Genomic DNA, 22,408 nt, shown 5'->3' on the forward strand with positions numbered 1-22,408 from the left:
CTTGCAAATTACTCAAAATTATAATATAAAAATTATTTTTATTAACTTTTTATGTACTTGAGGTTAAAGTATAAGACTTTTTTATAATGGATTTGACTTTTTAGTCCTCTCTAGATAGCATATCAATATAACATGAACTTATATGCTTTAAAACTAAAGCATTTCTAACAAACCTTTAATAATATGTTATTTTTTATCAGTTAATCATTTATCAAAACCCTCAAAGTGTTGCGTATAAAAAAATTGCAGAAATATTACGTGATGAAAATATCGAATTATTTTATTCTTATTAATTATTAATTATTGATTTTTAGGGAAAATCAGATTAGATAATATCCAATTATCCACCTAATATTAAAAAAAAAAAACCCTTGTCAAAAGTCAAATAAACGGGCCAGAGGGGACACGCAAAACTCACTGCCCCTCCGCCACGCCTGTCGTCGCCCTCTGTTGCAGGCTTCTCGGTTCGCCTCTCTCCGACAAATTTTTATCCTGGTGGCATTTCATTTGCTAGTTTATTATTTCAATCTTCTTGTTTACCACTCCCCTTTTTGTAAGCGACTTCTTACTGGCCGAACGGTTCTTTTCTCTGCTCCTTCCTGCACGCCTTCTGCGATTTCTTTTATTTTTTTTCTGCGTTCCGGAGGGCCGTGACTGTTCAATGGCGAAAGACGACGTTGAGAGCTCTGGGGGCTGGGTTTCGCCGGCGAAATCCTCGCAGAAGCAGTGGAAATATCGTAAACTGGAGGTCTATCACGAGGTGCTCTGCCGGCTCAAAGACGCAGGTTGCCCAGAGACACTCTCTCCGTCCTTCGAGGAAGAACTCTGGGCGCATTTCAATCGTCTCCCCGTGCGGTAATCGTTGAACCCATTCGTCTCTGACACGCAATCCTGTTTCCATTACCTCTCTTTTTCTCTCTATATATATTTGTTTTGCTCTTCTGTTGGGGATACTAGTTGGGCTTGTATGCTGCCTAAGTTGGCTCCTGTGAAAGGTGGCTGAAGGGACCTCGTTAGGAGTCGTCAAGGAGGAGGTGGATGAGGAGAGTGAGACCTCGAGGATTAGATTTATTTTTTTGGCTTGCTTCATCTCCTTGTTTTATTCACCCTAGAGTCGATAATTAATGACTTATTAGGGTGATAGATAAAACAAAAATTTACGCTGTAACCACTGTTAAAGTCATATTCTCGTCAAGAAAAAATTTAAGCTGTCGGGTTAAAGGTCTGGTTGATTCTCATCTTCGTTCTTGCTGTATTGGAAGAGGTTTGATTAAGCCTCAAGATTACATTGGTCTGGTTCTGATTTCAAATTTTCTGGTAACGACGATTGGAACAATATTTCCAAGAGGGCTTTAGGAGTCCTGAGGATAAATTTTGGTGTAAGAAACTGTGCGAGGTACAACTTATCAATTATGATGAACCTGGGCAAATGATAATCTACCACGCGCGTGGCTGAAGGGCTGGGTCTTCCAAAATCTGCATTAGCATTCTAACCTTCTTCCTTCGTCACGCTTACCATCAACATTACAAATGAATTATCAAGATCGACATGCAGAAAATAATTGTCCAAAAAACACGTCTTTATTGAAAAACCTGGAATCTCGAATAGCTCAAAATCTCTGTTTTACTTGTTCTCGTAATTTTTTTTTACGATGCTAAAGTTAAACGGCAAGTAATTCTACGGTTTTAAACATAGGAGTGAGCATAGGCATGAAATTAAAACAAGCAAACCTTTTCTTGAACGTTAAAACCCAGGCTTACGATTGAAATTTTTGAAGATAGGTAGCTCACAAGATCAAAAATCGAAAGCCAAACAACTCCATCACCCGTAAACCAGAAGCAAAATGAATATTCAGCGGGTCCTACCTTTTGAAATAAAAGGCCAGTGAGTTAATTGTATGATTTTTTTCTAAGGGAGAGCTTCCAATGCTCAAGCCCACATTTGAGCTTCAATGTGAATAAGAGTTGAAGCCAACTCAATAGAAGTTTTTCTTGAAAATGAAAGGTGAGAGAGAGAGAGAGAGCCCATAGTAATCTTTACCTTGCCCCTATCGTGGATTTATAGGTCCTACCTTGTGAGGCATACAGTGAATTGATGAGCTATCCTTTTGAGATCTATGATGAACCAAAATACCTCTCGATTGAGGGTGTTTTGTTTTTCTTGTCAATCAAAGTGTAGAACTTGAAAGATCCTTATCTTTTTTGAATCTTGTTGCTTGAGGATTGTCCTGCTATGGATGTTGTCATCCATTTTTGAATGATTGGAAGTAATTAGGAGCTATTTTTGGGGTTCTATGCACTGTTGAAATAAATGACCAAAATTACCTCTCTTAGTGGCTCAAAGGAGGCAAGATCAACTCAGGAGCAATTTTTTTGCAACACCAATCAAAATATAAAGGAGATGAAAAAATAACATAGAAAAGTGGGCATCTAATCTATATGATTTGACCAAGAATTACCTATATCCATGAGGCAAGGAGGCTCTCTAAATCAATTACCAAAAGTTGGAGGACTACAAATAAGCAAAATTTGCATGCATATCACAACCCCCTCTTTCAAGTTAATTAACAAGGAGAGTTGTACATCTTACCAAATGATATTCTTCTTCTTTTTTTATTTTCCCTCAATTATTGAGAGAAGAAGCAGCCGACTTATCATTTCCTCTGTTTTTGATATGAGAAACTACCCAAATCATCTAATTACCAAGTGTAGAATATCACAGCCTAGCCATGCTTTTTTGGTATCTAGGAAATTACTATGATTGCTTCATTTCTTACCTCAAATTTTTGGCCAAGAAGAAAAAACACATCCGCATCTTTTATGATTGTTAATATTTTCATAGATATTATTTTTCCCTATTCAATCCCTTGGCTAATTTCTATAGGAAGCAACAAAAATGTATCCTTAATATATGGGAAGAGGATAATAAACATTTTGAAGGGAAAAGTTTTTAAACTTCCCTTCAAGATTATATACAATCATAATACTTTAAAACTATGGGAGCGAGTTATGGAGCGTAGGATACTAATGTTTCTCAAAATCAATTTGGATTCATGCCGGGTAGGTCTACTATGGAAGCCATACATTTATTGAGAGGTTTGATGGAGAAATATAGAGAGAATAAGGAGGATCTACTTATGATATTTATTGATTTAGAAAAAATCATATGATAAAATTTCAAGAGAAGTGCTATGGAGAGTTCTTGAAAAGAAAGGAGTTAATAGCGCTTATATTCAAATCATTAAAGATATGTATGCAGGTGGTATTACTTGTGTTCAAACACAACGTGGTTTGACCAATTATTTTCCTATTTCGATTGGATTATATCAAGGATCAGCCTTAAGCCCATATCCTTTTGCTTTAGTCATGGATGTTCTCACTAGACATTTGCAAGAAGATGTAACTTGGTGTATGTTTTTTGCTGATGATATTCTTCTTGTTGATAAGACTAGAGAGGGAGTTGAAGGTAAACTTGAATTATGGAGTTCAACCTTAGAGTCTAAAGGTTTTCGCTTGAGTAGATCTAAAATTGAATATATAGAGTGTAATTTTAGTAGTAATAGATCTAGTGAGGGGATTGTGACTTTGGGCAATCAAGTCAGTAGTAAGAGTACACGTTTCAGATATCTTGGATCTATTGTTCAGAGTGATGGTGAAATAGATGAAAATATTATCAGCAGAATTCAAGTTGGATGGTTGAAGTGGAGGAATGCATTGGGCTTGTTATGTAATGGAAAAGTCCCCCTCAAACTTAAGGGAAAATTCTATAAGATGGTGGTGAGACCAACAATGCTTTATGGTGCCGAATGTTGTCCATTAGAAGAGAAGCATAATACTAAGTGTTGCAGAGATGAGGATGCTAAGGTGGATGAGTGTCTTTACCCTGAGATATAGGATACGAAATGAGCATGTACGTGAAAAGGTTGGAGTAGCTCTAGTGGAAGATAAGATTAGAGAGAGTCGCCTTAGATGCTTTGGTCACATAAAACGACGGCCTTCCGATTACCCGGTAGAGTAAACCTAAAAAGACTTGGTTAGAAAATATTAGAAATGATATTTCTTTATTAGATTTAAATAAGAATTTGACTTTTAATAGGATACAATGGAGAAAAAAGATTCATGTAGCCGACCTCACGTAGTGAGACAAAGGCTTGATGTTGTTGATGTTGTTGTTGTTGTTGTTGCATCAAATATTCTATCTCAATTCAAGAAAACAGTGGATTATCAAGTTAAAACATGAATCTTCCTTACCTCCTCCTTACCCAATCCTTTAATGTCATCAGTGGCTGCAAACATCACCTAGCTTTAGGCATTATTTGAACACTATAAATTTGGATCACTTTTGTTGGCCTATCGGAAGGATGTAAATATTCTAGATTGAATTCTTACCATCTACAACTTTCTCTATGATGAATATGTAACTTGTATCAGTGATTTATTTTCTCATGATACATCTAATTTTGGTCTTGTTTAATGGCACTTGACTATTGTAGATTCTACAAAATTGTTTAGGTGTTCAACTGAACTCTCGGCCAATTTACTTCTTTAATAGCATAAATAGATGATATATATTGTCTCGATGGTGTTGAGGCACATGAGAATAGTGGTTTAGTCTCACATTAGATAGGTGTAAAATATACTAATGTATCAATAGATTGACACTCTCTTGTATATTTAACCTTTTGGGTTGAAAATGAGTTTGATTATTGGTGTATCATGCTTGGCTTTGTTAGTAGACACTCTTTAATAAGTGTTGTGGGAGTCGATGGTTCAGACTAGATCGAGTGATTTATGTAGCTTGTGGCTCCCATGGGTTTTGGATCTTCTACATGGTCAAGCAAGGTGTAGGAGTGGCTAACTCACATACAGGCTCCATGTGGTTATAATTCAAAATCAGCCATCGTTTGGGGTATTCCTGCAGTTTTCTCTTATTTCTTTCACTGTTTTCACTTCCAGGGCATATCAGTTTCTCCTCCTTCAATGCCAATTTCATATTGGGACTATTATCCGTGCATCTTTTTCTCATGGGGTTTTCTCTTCCCTCTGCATCAAACGTCAATAAGTCTGCCAAATACTAACTCTCTACTCCCCAGGATTTCTTAGTTTCCTTTCCATGTTTTATGATGGATGATGTGTGATTCATGACTTAAGTATAAATTATGGGTATTTTGTTTTTTATTGCTTTTACGCTAACTCTTTGTATCTTATAGATGGACTTAAAAAAAAAAAAATTGTCTTTCTGTTTTGATTCCTTTTAGGTGAACTTAGATTATTGTTAAAAGTTTTACTAGTGGAACACTGGAAGTTTTGTATTCTGATTGCCAATTAGAATTTCTTGGTTTTCTGGTCTATTCTTGATGCATAGATTGATTTGCAAGGAGATTGATACCTTCTTATCAAATTTTTAATGTTAAGTTCCCAGATGTTCTTCAAAATTTACCAATTTTTCTTGAGCCTGGTTTGTTCTTTGTAGAGGATCTCATTCGTATGAGAAAACCCTTCGATATTGAAGGAAAAGATTTTGACGTCTTATCAGTCTAAAGCTAGTGGTTTTTTCAATAGCTAAACTGTTATGTTCATTTTGATAGTTATGCATTGGACGTGAATGTAGAGAGGGCAGAAGATGTTTTAATGCACAAGAAATTATTGTTACAGGTGCATGACCCAGCAAATTGGCCAGTTTTTGATATTCGAACTGTTCAGGTATGAACTGAGATGCACCCAGTCTTGTTGTTAATTTAGAAGTTTCTCTTTTGACTTATGTATATTCTCCTTGTACTATTGCCTGTACGAATCATAACTTGATTTTCCACAAACATTACGAATGTTTGGCTTCGTGTTGAGCACTGTTGAAGATGCCTCTAGATTATGCTAAATTTTTCTTATAAGCTTAATTGTTTTCTCTGAAGTCTTAGGCTTTGTTTGGGACGGCTTTTTACTGCTTATTGATGTAGCTTTTTAGTATAAAAATTTTAATTTTTTAGTTATTTTAAGAAGTAGTAAAAAAAGTCATCCCAAATGAAACTTTAATCTCTAATCATATTCCAGTCTGCTGCATGATGAAGACCGCTTGTTTACCCTGTTTGAAATGACAATGTAAAGCATTATTTTGTGTCCTAGTTTCATACATTTCTTCTTTAATGGTTGGTAGAATCTTATAATACCTCTTGTCTGCGGTTTAGATTTAGGCTTCACATTTTCGTTTAATTTCAGAAGTTTCCTATAAACTCTTTATGCTTAACATTACGGTCCAACTTAATGGCTAACAAATTGATTAAAATGTATATCATTTGTTTATTAAAATTTAAAGCATTTCATCTGAAACAGAAAATTATAACTTCACATAGCTCTTAAGTAGTTGCTTTCGTAATTCAATATCTATTACTCTGATAAGGAATTTTATTATGCAGATGTCTTGTGGTAATTCCTTCGTCTGTAACTCGCGTGCTGGAAGAAACACTTTGTAAGATATTTGCTTGAATGAAGTATTGTCTGCTATGGATTGTACTGTTTAGCGTTATTGCTAAGTTTCATGTTTGAAGTTATACATACTCATAATAGACAAGTAAGCTGAACGCTGAAGTTTGTTTTATGGAATTATGTATATTTCATAATTGCTGTCCCCTTTACCCAAGTTGTTTCCAGAAGAAATAAACGAAGATTTTCAAGCTATGAAGTATTGGGTTGAACTTCTGATAAATTTAATTGATTTCCTCTATGGTGTATTCCAGCCATGGAAATATTTCAAATATCTGGGATTCTTTTTGAGCTGAAGTAACATGGCTCTTTATTCTTATTTACTACCAATTTCGTTACATATTTCTGACAATTTATTGCTCTCCTTGTGTATTTGAGATTTGGTGCATTGGTTGAACTCATTAACCTTAAGCTTCAATTGATTTCTTCTCATTCGATTTGTACAATTCTTTTGACACATTTCTGTAATGATATTGCAGTATTCATCATCCACTAACATTTGGTTCGTCAACAAGCCTTGAGAGTCTTGCTCTTGGAGCCAGCAAAGAATACATTCAAGATGAAGACAGTGTCTCAAACGCTATGTTACCCTTACCGAAGTCGGTTTTTCATTCATGCACTCTTATAATTGACAAACTGCAGATAACTGTGTACCATGCATTTTTCAAGCTGTCTCACCTAATACTTTACTGCACATCATTGTATTCTATGTATTCTTTTGATAAGTTTTCCAAGAATAATTTCCTTGAATCAGATCCGCTATGGATTTTGTTTTCTGCTAGGAGGGGAATGTCCAAAATTTTCCCATTTACAAACTTTTTAATTATGTTCTTCAAACTGAAATTAAGACCATTCATCCTTTTGAAGAGAAATTTGAGCATTAAATCTTGAGCTACGGAAATTCTGGATGTTCCCTGAGATAGGAACTTAAATAAAGTTACTACCCATGCAGGTTGCACTCTTTTTGAAAATCCAAGCAATTCTATTTTGCAAAACCAATTCATCTTTTTAGCACACATATTCACTTTTACTCTTTCTTTTGAGATTAACTTTAATTTTTATGTGTGGTTGTTCTTTATTGGATCATAGATGTTTTGATGTGTAAAATAATGAAATTGTGGTTCTCACCTTAATGTGGTTAACAATTTAAATAATCTATTAATATGCCACCGTCATCAAGATGAATAATATTGATATGAAAACTTTCATAATCTAACAACATTTAATAAATCTATACTTCTGGTTAGCAGCTGAAACTCTGCATGAAAACATTTCGACTGCTTGTTGCTTTTTATATCTTCAGCATAATGGGTGGTAGTTTTTGTTAAATGGTCAACAAAGAACATAAATGAATGGATATAAATTGATATAAAGTAGGTACTTCTAATACCAGTTCTGATAATGATGCAGGCAAATGCATGAGATAACATTTTCAACAGTAGACAAGCCGAAGCTTCTAAGCCAGGTAGTTCCCATCTGTTGTGGGTGGAAATTATTATTTGTGATGTTTTCATTTGGTGGTTTTGCGATGGTCTTTTCATGGTTGGAGCGCTTCTATTTTTTTCTGTTAAATATATAATGCTATTTTATTTCAGTCTTTTTCTTTCATGGATGTTTTTTATTCCTATCGGTGCAATGGAAATGTATTTTCCTCACTTGCTAGAGTTTCCAAGTGTGCTTGTTGAATACAGGATTCAAAATTCACTTATGATGCTTTGTTCATACCTTTTAAATATCAAGCTCTAAATAACTACTTGATACTCTCGTTAGATCTCCACCCTTCTTGTAGGAAGTCATCTACTCTTACAGTTGACGTGCTTAGTTCCAACAATGCAGTCAGGTTTTGGTGAGTGTTTGCAAGCTTGTGTGATATGCTTGTAAGAGCAGTTTGAAAGTTGGTATACTGTAGGGTGACACGCCAGTAGATTTGTGGAAGCCTTGAAAGTTGAAACTAGAAGAGAAGAATCAGACGCTCAAGCTGAAGAGTAGGGAAATGCTGAGCATAATTTTTATTCTAATAATCATAATCTCCATTATTTATAATTGAAGATTTTACAAGATAAGATTAAACATATCATAAGCTGGTAAATGATACCATTGCCCATGATCATGAACTAATTAAATAAATACAATGACAATGATACTAAAAATACTAAAGCACGACATCTCCTGGGGAAACATCTCTAAGAAGAAGAGATGAAGTGAACTTTTTCAGAAGAAAAGATGAATGGATCACTTTCTCGTAAAGGAAAATGAAGTGGACAAACGTCACCATCTGTAACACATTAATAGAAACGCCTAACTATAAATCCCATTGAAACGATAGAACATCTCTAAAAAGGGATTTTTATTCTAGAGTTTTTGAATCAAATTTTATCGATTTCAATAATTTATTGTAAATTTGAATTGTAGGGTAGATTCATAGGGAGGGAGGGAGGAAAGGATGGAGAGAGGGAGGAATGGCTCAGAAAATTCTCCAAAATGTGGATTGAATGTGGGATAGGTATTAGATAATGTATGGGCGTTTAGGTTTAAGGAAATGATAAGGGTTTGGATGGAGTTAATTATGAGCCATATAGGGTCTTGGGAAGAGAATGCATGGACTATGGTGGTTGCGACTTATGAATAAGAAATTGGTTTTCTTGTTGATGACAATTCCCAAATTGGTGTAGAGAGCCGAAATGAAGTTTTGTGGAAGTCTTAAATAGTTGATGTAGAAAGATATAAAAAGAGAGATGTTGTAATGAGAGCGCCAAATCTTCATTTCATAAACGTTACTACAAGTGCAGAAAAATGCACTATAAATTAAAATAGAAAATAGATCATACATAGAAAGATATTAGGAGTTACATGGTTTTTGCTTTAATCAAGCCTATGCCCACTGGAGAAAAGAGAGGAAACTACAAACTTGATGTACACAATGAAGGAACACTCACGAGCCCTTCTCAAATTTTAATTAATCTCACATAATAACAAAGAAGAATCCAAATAAAACTCTCAAATACAAGATGGTCATATCTCAACAAGATATTGACCATCAGTATAAAGTTAACCAGGACTCAAGTTAATACTACTCGTTAATGTTGAAATCCTATAGCTTCTCAGCTTTATAGAGAATTAAAATTGAGAGGTCTTCTTCGTGCTCTCCAAAAACATAGCTGATTGGAATTGTTTTTCAGATCTCGTGAAACCCTAGTTGAGAAGGTATATTTTTCAGATATGCTATCTTAAAACAAGGTTTTAAAAGATGAAATCGGGAATTGAGGCGTTTTTTCTAAGCGAGGCGAGGCGTAAACCTTTGGCGGATCGAGGCGTAAGCCTCAAAACGATTAAAATAAATTAATTTAAAATTATAAATAATGACAAAAAATAACATAATATTATGTCAACTATGAATTTGAAGATCTGTTTTAAGATAATATTACTGGAATACAAGATTTAAAATAAACAAACTCAAAAATAAAACATCCACTTAGGATCAAGACCCAAAGCAGGCTCATCATCACTTTGATTGTCTTCGGAAGAATCTTCATAATTAATGTCAAAGTCATCCTCCAACTCTTCTTCATCTATAATATTTTTTCCTTTATCTCCTATATCAGTTAATATTTCATTAGCTCTAAAATGAAACAATAGTAACATACAAAATAATTTATTTTATTTAAGAATACCTTTAAATTTTTTTGAAGCTCTAATCTCATTTTGTTTCTTTCTTTTATATACTTGGGTAGTTGCTTCATTGTCTTCTTCATCTCCTTCTGCTTCAACTTCAAATACATCAGCATTCTTAGGAGTAACTCATTCATCATCAGATTGTATTCCACTCCTATAATATCACATATTTCTTTGTAGGCACTTTCTTGACCTCCCAATTCTTTTGCAATGTCTTCTTTAGTCCTATTCATTGCTTCATAAATAAATCCCATAGCCGGGGCCCTCTCACCATCAACCATTCTAAGCACCTTTACTAATGGTCCTGTTGTCTTCAAAGCATAATTTGTACTGCGTCAAAATGAATTATCTTTCATAACAATCTTTTTAACTTGTTTTCCTTTTTGTTTTTTGGCCCATGAACTTTTATCCCACTCTTCAGAAGCAAACATTGCTTCCAAAGGTTGTCTTAACTCCTTGAATCTCTGCAATGTTAAATATGCAGTAGCAAATCTTGTAACAGCAGGTCTAATAATTTCCTTGTCAGTGAATTTTCTCATCAAGCTAAGTATCAAAGAATGATTGTATATAAACTTACTAACGAATTTGGCCTTCAATATGGCTGATTTATGTTGAGACAACTGTCCCAACCTCTCAAGCATCAAGTCAATATAATGTGCAGCACAAGGAGTCCAGTAAAGGTGAGGCCTCTTCTCCATTAACATTCTTCCTGCAGCTTTGTATGCACTTGCATTATCAGTAACAACCTATACTATTAAGGCATCTCCCACTTCCTCCACAACTTTATCCAATATTTCAAACAATAATTGTGCATCATTTACAAAGCTTGAAGCATCTACTAATTTGAGAAAAACTGTTCCATATGGATTGTTGACCAAGAAATTAATAATATTTCTATGTCAAATATCTGACCAACCATCTGACATTATTGTCACTCTTGTCTCAATCCAAGTCTTCTTAACATCATCCACCATTTTTGAAGCTGTCTTAACCTCCTCATTCAGCATCCAAGTCCTCAGCTCATACATGCTTGGAAGTTGTAATCCTCTTCCATAGCTTCCAACAGATCATAACATATTGATCCACGACGGACTCTTAAGAACATTAAATGGAATCTCATTTTCATAGATGAATTTGGCGATATCCAAACAAACTCTGTTCCTGAGTTCTTTTGTAGCTGTAGGAGGTTGAATATCCTGAGTATTTATGTTTTCCTCGTTATCAATATTTAGCATAAATCTATCCATGGGCCCCCGACTGCCTCGGTCAGAAGAAACTAGATGGCTTCTAGTACTGAAACCTTCATGCTGTGATCCATAGTAAGAAGAGTTTCCTATCATCTCTTCCATATTTCTTTGTGTGACCTCCTTTGTGGTGGCAAACTTCTTTAAATAATTTGTACATTCCTTTTTCACCTCATCAGGAACTTTTGCACATGGTCCCACATTAACATGAGTGCAGGCTAGATGATCCTTCAATCTCTTGACGCCACCAGTTATGCGTTTCTCACAGAAATTACATTTCATGTAAACATATCCCTTCTTTGTACCTTCGCCTGACACTTCAACTTGAGTTCCATATTTCAATGTAGGATATTTCCTTCTTGTGCCACTAGTTATGATAACAATAGGATATATTTTAACAATTATTTGTACTATCAATAATAAAACAACAGGAATACAAAAATATACCAGTCTGTCGGGGGTCCAAGGGGGCGCTGCCCGGTCAGGTAGCGGGGTCAAGGGGCAGCGCCCCTGCGGGGGTTTCCGGGGGCGCCCCTGGAACAAAATTATATTATAAGAGTAATTTTAAAATTCTGCTTGTTGTATATGCTCAATATCGAGCGTACCGAGCATGTACCACTTAGTACCGAGCATGTACCGCTCAGTACCGAGCATGTACCACTAAGTACCGAGCATGTACTTGCTCGGTACCGAGCAGTACTGGCTTGGTACTAAGCATGTACCTAGTAGTACCGAGCATGTACTGAGCGGTACCGAGCTTGTACCTGCTCGGTACCGAGCATGTACTGAGCGGACGAATGAAAGAAAGCCGAATCAGGAGTTATTCAAGCTTTCGTTACTGCACGTCAAAGTCAAGGCCACAACACCGCGTACCTGCTCTTCCGACCTAACCGATGCCTGAACGTTTCCTGCACTCACAACTTCGACTTCATTTCTTTCCCTGCGTCGTCTCCTTCCGACTTCGTCTCCTACACTCACGGCTTCGTCTCCTTCCCTCACAGATTCGTTTCTTTCCCTCACGGCTTCTCCTCTAGTCCGCCTTTCAATTCTCACAAGAAGCCCTAATCCTATACGCAAATACACGAAGACGAATCAGCTGCATCGTATTTACATATATACCAAAGAAAAAAATTTCAAGGCGATGTCTCATACTACCTCGAGGCGTTACGCTCTAATGCGTATGCCTCATGCGAAAAAATCGTAGGCTTCGCTGGATGGTTTGAGGCGTAAGCCCCGATATGCATGACTTCCGCCTCGACTTGAGGCGCGACTCAATGCGGACGCCTCGTCCGCTTTTTTAATGGTTGTCTTAAAATATAAATTTGTATTAATTCTTCCCTTGACTCAATATTGTAGAAAAAATTGGATCTCCTTTGTGTTGCAAAGTGGACCACTCTAAGGTTGATGTGAAATCATAAGGGGTACAAGAATTGCTTGCCTAGATTAATAAATAATTGTTAAGCAATGATAAATTTAATCTTAATGTTTTGACACAAATAGGTTCAAAGAGATTCTTATGATGAAAACGATGTGTAGGCTTTGTTCACAAACTAGATTTAAAGGAGTCCTTCAAAATAACAACAATTTTAAAAGTAATGAGATGACTACATCAACATAAATCCGCGGGTTAACAAAGCGATGTATTCACCTTGGATTCCAGTAATATCTCTCTCTCAAGATGATAGGGTTCGATGGAGAAGCGAAATCAACGCATCTAGTGATGCCACCAAGAGAAGGTAGAATCCTCGGGTAGTAGTCGTTGGATCGGTAGCCAAGGAGATGTAGATGGTTAATCTATAATTTGCCAACGTCCCGGACTGATGTGTTCTTCAATTGAAAGTGTCAATTGATAAAGGATGTAGTTCACCCGTGGGAGTCTTCTACGAATCCGTGATCAATGTCCGGATCATCCATTTATACGTGCCTTGAGTGGGGGAAGATGAAAATTGAGGTGGTAGGGAGAGAGAAGGTTGGTCGTGGGAGAGAGGGAAAGTTGGGAGTAATTTGGCTTTAATTGGAGCCTTGATTTACACTCTAATCATAGGTATTAATGATAGGGGGCGGCCGGCCATAGAGGGAGATTGGGAGGGAATTAAGTAGTGCTTAGGTGGCAAAGTGGAAAGAGAAAGAGAGGGAGAGGTGACGCCGGCCATAGGGAAGGAAAAGGAGGATTTATTTCAATTGTTGTGGGCCCCAATTAATTTTAATCAAATTTGAATTTTAAATCAGATTTTGATTTAAATTAGATAGGTTTCCTAATGTGATTTCAACCTTAGGAAAGTCTGAATTTCAAAACTAATTGGATCCCAAATCAAGGCTCTTTCCTAATGGTACATGGCTATTTTAGGCAAGTGTTTAATAGGGAAATTGAATTTGAAATTCAAAAGAAGATGACAAGGTGGTCGGCGGCTCGGCTTGAGGGAGGGCGGTGGGGATTGAATTCCAGCGGTGGGTGGAGGGGTGGAGGTGTTCAGGTGGTTTGAGGTGGGGGCAAAACCGGCGGGTTGGGGAGATAAGAGGGGAATCGGCTAGGTGGGCTGGTCGACGGTATGGGAAGTGAAGTAGAGTAGTGGAGGGTGAGGAAGGGGGGAAAGGGAGAAGAAAGAAAAAATAGAAAAATCAAGAGCTCACCTCTATGGGCTGTTGGGTACTCCGATTTGAGCCTCTCCTAGGTCTCTCCTCTCAAGAATTCTCTACAAGACTTGAGCACAAAATCTAAAATTTTCATTAATCATTCATCATCCCCATACAATGCAAGAGGCCTCCTATAAATATGCCCAAATGAAAGAAAAACCGAAAAACTAAAATGCTTTCGGGCTACAACATAGACTCAATACCCCATAGTGGTAAAATGGGAAAACTCAAATGCAACATAATACATGTAATAGAAAATACATCAAAAGTACAGACTCTGAATCGTAGCCATCGATCTACGATTCCTCTGACGGTACACATGTTTGAATCTCTGGCAGATGTCCTCATCATTCTTCCCTGGTGGGAGAAAGCTCAACCCCGTCGAGTAAGTGTGTTTGGAGCTCTCGTACCATTCTAGAAGGTTGGGGTCCATCCTTTACAGCTCATCTCGATCAATTCACTTGTTCTCCGTCTCCGGTTTCCCTGTACAACAAACTAAGTACCTTTGGCGTCCACCGTCCTTGGTGGAAATAATTTCATCACTAAGTATTGTTTCAATCGCCTCCGTATTAGGTAAAGTAGTTACATTTGGGAGTGGAGGTAGGTTGAGGTTCTCACCAGGTAGGTTCATGTAAGGCTCATTATTTAGAGGATTGAAGGGGTTAAAATCTGGACCCTTGAAGGTTACTAGATCATCGATGTTAAACGTATGATTAATGTTGAACCTTCTGGAAGGTCTAGTACATAAGCATTCATATTTATTTTTGAAGTTATTTTGAAAGGTTCAATGCTTCTAGTGTAACTTCTTAACGGTTCCTGATGGGAACCGCTCCTGATGAATCCGAACCATAACATAGTCTCCAACTTCGCATTCTTTGAATCGCCTTTTGAGATCCGCATTAAGCTTATAATCATCATTGCTTTATTCAATTTTTTTATTAATCTCTTTATGCAATTCTTGGAATGGGATGCAAATGCAGATGTTGATTTTGACACTCTTAACCTAGGGCCCATGAGGATTGAATCTATTGGTTGCCTAGGTTAGTATTTGTACATAATTTCAACTGGACTCAGACTCGTGATCGGGTTAACAAAATTGTTATAAGCAAACTCGGCTATAGGCAGCTTGGAATCCCAATCTCTAATGTGCTTACCTACCAAAGTCCTAAGAAGGTTACCCAAGCTCCTATTTACGACTTCCGTCTGACCATCCATATGGGGGTGGAAGACAGTGGAGAATTGCAATTTAGTGCCCATTTTGTGTCAGAGAGTATTCCAAAAATAATTGGTGAACTTAACGTCTCTATCTGACACGATGGTTTTGGGTAGGCCATGGAGTTTGACTATCTCATCAAAATACAACTTTGCGATCCTAGAGGCATTGAAGGTTTTGGAACACGGGAGAAAATGGGCAATCTTAGAGAATCGATCGACTACCATGCAAATTGAATCATGTTTCCTAAGAGTTTTGGGTAGTCCGAAAACAAAATTCATGCTTACATCTTGCCAAGGATAGTTTGGTACTGGGAGTGGTGTATAAAGGCCAGTGTTCTTCTTTCTTTGTTTGGCCAACTGGCATGTGTGACAGCTTTTAACTAACCTATTAATATCGCGCTTAAGACTGGGCCTATAGAAACGATTTTCAACCACGGTGATGGTTTTGGTTTGACCAAAATGTCCAGCTAATCCACCTGCATGTAATTCCCAAACGAGGTATTCCTGAAGAGAAGTGTTGGAAATGCAGAGCCTTTGGGACTTAAATAAATATCCATCTTCCAAAAGAAAATCCCCAATCATTCTATCTTTTCCAGACATCAGTAGAAGGTATGTTTCTTTAAAATCGGGACAGTCCTTATAATCCTCTTTAATATGTTCAAAACCAATCACTTCAGCCCTCATCTCACGAGCAACCATTATTCGACGACTTAACGCATCAGCTGCCTTATCCTCATATCCTGCCTTATGTCTAATAGTGTAAGTGTACTCTTGCAGGAATTTAACCCAACGATCATGTCGGGCGTTGAGTTTCTTTTTGTCAATTAATATATATCACAAAGCCTCATGATCAGAAAATATAACAAATTCATGCGGCAACAGGTAGTGTCTCCAATATCTAAGGGACTGAATGATAGCATAGAATTCCTTATCGTAAGTGGAGTATCGCTGCCTGATATCATTCAACTTTTCACTAAAATACGCAACAGGGTATCCCTCTTGGGATAATACTCCACCTATATCGATACCAGAAGCGTCACAAGTTACTTCAAAAACTTTGAAAAAATTAGGTAGACGCATAACTGGGGCCTCTACCATTTTCTTCTTTATTTCTTCAAAAGCTTTAGAGGCAGAAATAGTCCAATGAAACTCTCCCTTTTTTAGACAATCAATTATGCGAGCCACTATGGTGCTAAAGTTCCGAATAAACCTTCGATAGAACGTAACCAACCCATGCAAACTCCTAACCTCTATGATATTTTTAGGTTCAGGCCACTCGTTGATTGCTCGCACCTTATCAGGATCAGCTGATATTCCTTGAGATGAAATAATAAATTCAAGAAAAGTGACACTATCTGTGAGGAACATACATTTCTTAGGGTTGACATATAACTGTTCTTTCCTCAAAACCTCACAGACTTGTTTTAAATGATTTAAATGTTGATCCACCGAGTGACTATAGATTAAGATATAATCAAAGTAAACCACAACGAACTTTCCTAGGAACGGGCGAAGGACTTGGATCATCACTATCATAAACGTGTTAGGAGCGTTATGATAGGAAACACTTGTAGATCTCAAGTATTTCCTATCAATCTTCGAAAAATAATGATAAATCTTCACAAAAGTCCGCCAAAACCACGAAAGCAGTAGATAATTTGTATTATTTGATGAAAGTAAAACGAAAAAATAGCAAGATACAATTGATCCTCTATTCGAGAGGAGGATCGTTCTCTCCCAATCTCTAGACGCCACTAGAGCCCAAAAGAAATCAAAGAGATCTCAAATTTCAGCCAAATTCAAGATGCTCTAACCTCAGGAAAACAAAGTATTTAATGCATACAAATCAAAAGGAAATCCCTAAACAGTCCCTAAATTCAGATTTCCCTCCCAAAACCCTACAAAATTCTTGCTAAAATGATCCTCAGGTGCTTGCGGTGTGGCCGGTTGTGGAAAAGAGGCGGAGGCAGTCCACCTCGTTCCTGCTTGGGCCGGTCCCATGTGGACTGGCTGGACCGGTCTAACAATACTCCCCTTCCAAAGATCCAACTTGTCCTCAAGGTGGAAATATGCTCGTGTTCCTATGGAGGTGGCTGAAAAACTTTACCGAATTACTGATTAAGGGCTGCACTGAAAGAGAAACATCCATTTCCTCCTCCAATCTGATCGCATCCAACCTGTGTAGTCCTACCATATAATCTTCCCCACCTCTTGTATGCCCCTAACCATGGTCTTAAGTGATGTCATGGCTTTGGATAGCCTTGCATCTCTCCTTATAACCACCTTTCTCCAATCCATTATTAATTCCATCGTGAGTGCTCCCCAATTGTCCTTGGTTTCCCTCAAGGTTTGCAACCACTTCATCCCCAGGATGACATCAGTACTTCCTAACTCTAGTGGGAGAAAGTCCTCCCTTACTTGAATCCCCTGGATGGTCAACACCACTCCTCTACAGATCCCTAGCCTTTCTCCACCTTCCTTGTATCCATCATCACCCCATAACAACCGGTGTCCACCAATTTTACTTCCAGTTGGTAACAAGGCGTTTTGAGGCGTAAGCCTCAAAATCAAAAGATTGCGTAAACATAAAATGATAAATTTTTTATATACTAATGAGTGAATAATATAAAATATAAAAAAGCATAAGATATGAAGTTAAATCAAAATATCCCAATAATAAGATAACATGAAATATAGTTCAACTCAAAATTCTATCTTTCCCAAATCCCAGTATTCTTTTCATTAACATATAATTCAAATTTCCAAAAATAAATAGCAATGATATATCACATAAGAACTCATAAGTCATCAACACTGTCATCACTAAGGGGTTCTTCATTTGAATCATCATTATAATGAACTGCTCTCTCCCCTTCCTCCTCTCCTATAGAGTCTAATGTCGGGCATTTACTTCAAGATTTATGTAAGTTTTAATATATATAGCGTGAGGCGTAAGCCTCATGCCAGTGAGGCGAGGCAGGCCTCAAGGCGGGCCTCAACCAAGTTGAGGCGCAAGCCTCATAAAAAAATTCGAGGCGTAAGCATCGAGGCGTTTTTTACTGGAATTGCGCAAAGGCGGGCCTCAAGGCGAGCCTCATATTGCGCAATTTTAAACCATGATTTCAGCCAAATTCAAGATGCCCTAACCCTAGGAAAACAAAGTATTTAATGCATACAAATCAAAAGGAAATCCCTAAACAGTCCCTACATTCATATTTCCCTCCCAAAATCCTAAAAAATCCTTCCTAAAATGATCCTCAAGCGCTTGCGGTGCGGTGCGGTCGAGGAACGTTCGCCTCGTTCGTGCTCGGGCCGGTCCCGCATGGATCGGCTGGACCGATCCAATGGACCGGTCTAACACGTTACTGAGACCGAATGGCATAACCATCCACCCATAAAGGCCATCTTTAGTTTTTAATGCCATCTTCCATTCGTCACTAGGACGGATCCTAATTTGAAGATAACCACTTTTGAGATCAATCTTAGAGAAAAGGGTTGCTCCCATCATCATGTCTAACATATCATCTAATTGCGGAATTGGGAAGCGATATTTCACTATAATCTTGTTGATAGCACGACGATCAACGCACATTATCCAAGAACCGTCTTTCTTGGGAGTTAAGAGTGCATGAACATTTAAGAGTGCATGAACAAAATGTACGGAAGAATTGAAGGGACCGATTCGGTCCCTTAAGGCTTTGTTTGGAGAGGGCTAAATGTCCTAATTGCCCCCACTTGAATTATCTCCAATTTAATGTCTTTAAGGTTATTATAGTCATACTGAAACATCCATGAATTTTAACTTCCAAATTAATCAAAATTCAATATAGATTATTTATACCGATTTACTCGAAATTTTATGTAGAATTTTATAAAATTTATTTCGTCGAAATCCGTCGACTTTGAAATTTCACTTAAATTTCGTCGCGATGCATCGAGATGCATGCAACGCCTACTATCGTCGATTTCGGTTTTACAGTAGCAGGGAATAAGTGATTGTAGGCGTGCGATTTGTTGGAGCTGATATTAATGAATGCTATTTTGCGTATTATTGTTTTTATTGTGGTTGATATCGACATTTTCTACTTTTAATGTAATTGGAATTGAAATTCTCTATATGGGGACTTCTTGTTTTTCGGTTGTTTAATGGAATTTCAATAAACTAAAAATTATGGTTTTTTATAGTATAAATAGAATCTTGAGGTATTTATAAAAAACATCAAATTGCTTGATAAAAGTCCTTGTTTCCTCTTAGCATGTGTGCGCTAGTTGGATGCTAATTATTCGAGTGTGATGCAGATGTTGATGACAACTAATAGGGGAAGCTTTTTTCTTATACCAACATCAGGCTTGGATCTTTTACTTGGTGACTGCTATCTTTGCTCTTTTCATTTACACAATTTTTAATTGATTTTGTATGTGTTACTGGATTTGAATAAATCTATCAAAATTTGATTTTTCTTTTTACAGCATAAATTTTGATTATATGACTTTATTTGATTTCAGATTCTAGAAAAGTTTCTGTATCTGGACTATTTTTAAAATATCGTTCAGAGCTAATTATGTGTTATTTGGTTTTCGTCAAAAGAGAGGACTTTTTTTTAAACTGAATTTGATGGATTGCTAATTTTGATCTTTTATGCGGGTTTTTATGTAATCTTTGTTATCACTGGTGACACTATTAAATTCGTGAAAAATGGGAGACTTTTATGAAAGGTTATGGATTAGAACTGCTATAAAGTTTATTTTGGATGAGTTTGTGATACTTTTATTCCATTGGTTTAGATTGTAAATGAATCTTGCCCATTTTCTTATTTTGATAAGTCTTTGTTAAACATAAAAAATTTATTTTATGGAGTACTAAATGATTATATTATAGAGATTATAGGAATAGCTTCTATGCAAGATAGGGTCATGCAAAATAGCCTTTAATGATTTAGGCTGGTAAGACATGCAGAATATGCACCAATAAGGTTGGGAGTAAAATTAGTTTGAAGGGCATAGGTAGGAAATTGAATAAATTAAATGCCACTTGGCTATTGTGTTGAGGAAAGCACGAAGTTCATAAACTGTAGTTGACAGCAAATGCAATTCTAAACTATAGTTAGTGGGGAGCAAGGATTCTTTAAGCAGAACCCAAATAGTTTTGATGAAATCATAAAACTAATGATGTTAATGTTGATTATGATTTAACTAAGCACCTAATATTCAAAAATAGAACGTTTATCTATTCTGTATTGGTGACGTGATTCAGGTCATGGTTGATCTTACCTGAGAATTATCCAAAGATCCAATAAACTTTGAAGTTGCTGTATAATATCGTATAATATTTATTATATAGTACATTTTTGTCATCCATGTTTTCCAATTAAAAGGAACATAGTTTTTATTTCCACCTAATTAAAACCAAACTTAATCCTACGATGTACTGTCCTCACGCATTCTTCATAATCTTTTTCTCTTTCGTTCCTCTCTCTCTCCACCATTTTATTTCCTATCATTATCAGTACTATTATTACCAACATTTAATGTTTGATACTGCTCTCTCCACTAGCGACAAACATCTTGTGAAGAAATGAAAATCAAAACCGGTGTACGAGTACTAAATCTGAAATTAGTCTGATCTACTTTTTAGAACAAATTTGGATGATAGTTCACTTGATCTGATTCTTGACCAACTAGTCATCATAGGTTGCTCGTCCTAACTCTTGATGCTTTCCTTGATTGATGCAAAGCATTCATCTTGGTTTGGATGGATGCAAAGCATTCATCTTGCAAGCAATAATTGTGCCTGCATGTGAAATTTGTCCCTTTATCTCTGGGCTGCATTTTAGTTTTCCCATGCAGGTCAGTGGCTAACGGGATGCATCCTCGCTAGCCTATAAGGCACATACATAATGTTGCATGGGTTCCTCAAATATTAGATAGATGCTTCCATGGGCTAAAAGCATTTCTATGAGGTTTTTGAAGCAGCTCATTCGTTGGGGGTACCTGAATTAGATGTGTTTTCCATCACATGGATTTGTTATTCTAATTTAGCTTTGTACATGCACGGATTCTTCTTCTATTTTTTGGATTCTACAAACAACATTCGTGTGCTATGTGGACCTTTTGTCTTGAATATTTTTGAGATGAGTAGTATGAATTTCCTTCTTATTTGTAGTCAGAAACTGATTTAGTTTTTATGGATCCTGTACATTTTATTTCTTCATGAAATATATAGTCTGGTTTGGATAAAAGCGACTATTAATTAATTTTAGTTTCTATTTGTTATTTCAGTTAACTGCTGTACTTGGGGAACTTGGGCTTAACATTCAAGAAGCACATGTTTTTTCAACAAATGATGGCTATTCGTTAGATGTTTTTGTTGTCGTTGGTTGGCATTCTGAGGTACTTCAAAAGTTGGATCTTCACTTAAAAGTCTCATTACAATCTAGCTCCCAATCATCAAAATGATAAACATGGCTTTATATCCTCTCCATTCTATACCAAAAGCTAATGCATTCTCTTGAAATGAGAAAAGGATCAAAATGGTTCTTTGACTCTTTATGAATGACAAAAATAATCCCCAACTATATTAAATGATCATTTTGATCCTTCAACTCTTTAAAAAAAAACTTAAATAGTCCTATCATGGGACTATTTTGTTTCATTTTTAAAAACCTGTGGGATCAAAATGGTCATTTTTCTCCTCTGAAAATGTTTAACCTTATACAGTGCTTTGGTTATCATGTATTTTAACCAGTGTTTTTGTCATCAGTGCACTAAGTATGGTGAATTTAATTGATTTCTTTGAAGAACCATGCACAATTTAAAGTGATGCCAAAAAAAAAAAGAATATATATATTATTCTCTGATACTTATGGAGCAGTTTGCACACCTCAGCACCTGAAGTGTTCAAGTAGTAATCAATTCTTTGATCTATCCCTTCTTTGGAAATTTATATTCATGTTAAATGCATGTTCTATGATCATACCTAAATAGATTGTTCGTAATGACTATATTTATATTATAAATGCATGTTCAATTATTCAAAATGACTGCAATAAATGCTTTTATGTTATGAATTTGTTATAGTCATGACATAAATGCATACTGGAAGAACAACTTTCACTATAACAAATGCATGTACAAATATTCATAATGACTATATTTATATTACCAAT

The 22,408-nt window shown here is 36.5% G+C and overlaps 1 protein-coding gene across 7 annotated transcripts in view; it reads left to right on the forward strand.

Moving 5' to 3' along the window:
• The first annotated feature begins 386 nt into the window (after positions 1-386).
• LOC110104080 (serine/threonine-protein kinase STY17) overlaps positions 387-22,408 on the forward strand; it is a 47,400-nt gene continuing 25,378 nt past the window's right edge. For 2 of the 7 annotated variants that reach the window (XR_003701128.1, XM_028695831.1), the window contains exons 1-6: positions 398-855; positions 5,589-5,703; positions 6,411-6,463; positions 6,957-7,076; positions 7,888-7,942; positions 21,522-21,632. Coding sequence is in view for 6 of the 7 variants with exons in the window: in XM_028695831.1 (XP_028551664.1) it covers positions 662-855; positions 5,589-5,703; positions 6,411-6,463; positions 6,957-7,076; positions 7,888-7,942; positions 21,522-21,632 (648 nt within the window). In the remaining variant the exon portion in view is untranslated. Of the gene's footprint in view, positions 856-5,588; positions 5,704-6,410; positions 6,464-6,956; positions 7,077-7,887; positions 7,943-21,521; positions 21,633-22,408 lie in introns of all 7 variants that reach the window. The other 5 variants (XM_028695833.1, XM_028695834.1, XM_028695836.1 and 2 more) reach the window with 5 other exon arrangements.

Source organism: Dendrobium catenatum, unplaced genomic scaffold (genome assembly GCF_001605985.2).
Source record: "Dendrobium catenatum unplaced genomic scaffold, ASM160598v2 fragScaff_scaffold_692, whole genome shotgun sequence".
Lineage (NCBI taxonomy): Eukaryota > Viridiplantae > Streptophyta > Magnoliopsida > Asparagales > Orchidaceae > Dendrobium > Dendrobium catenatum.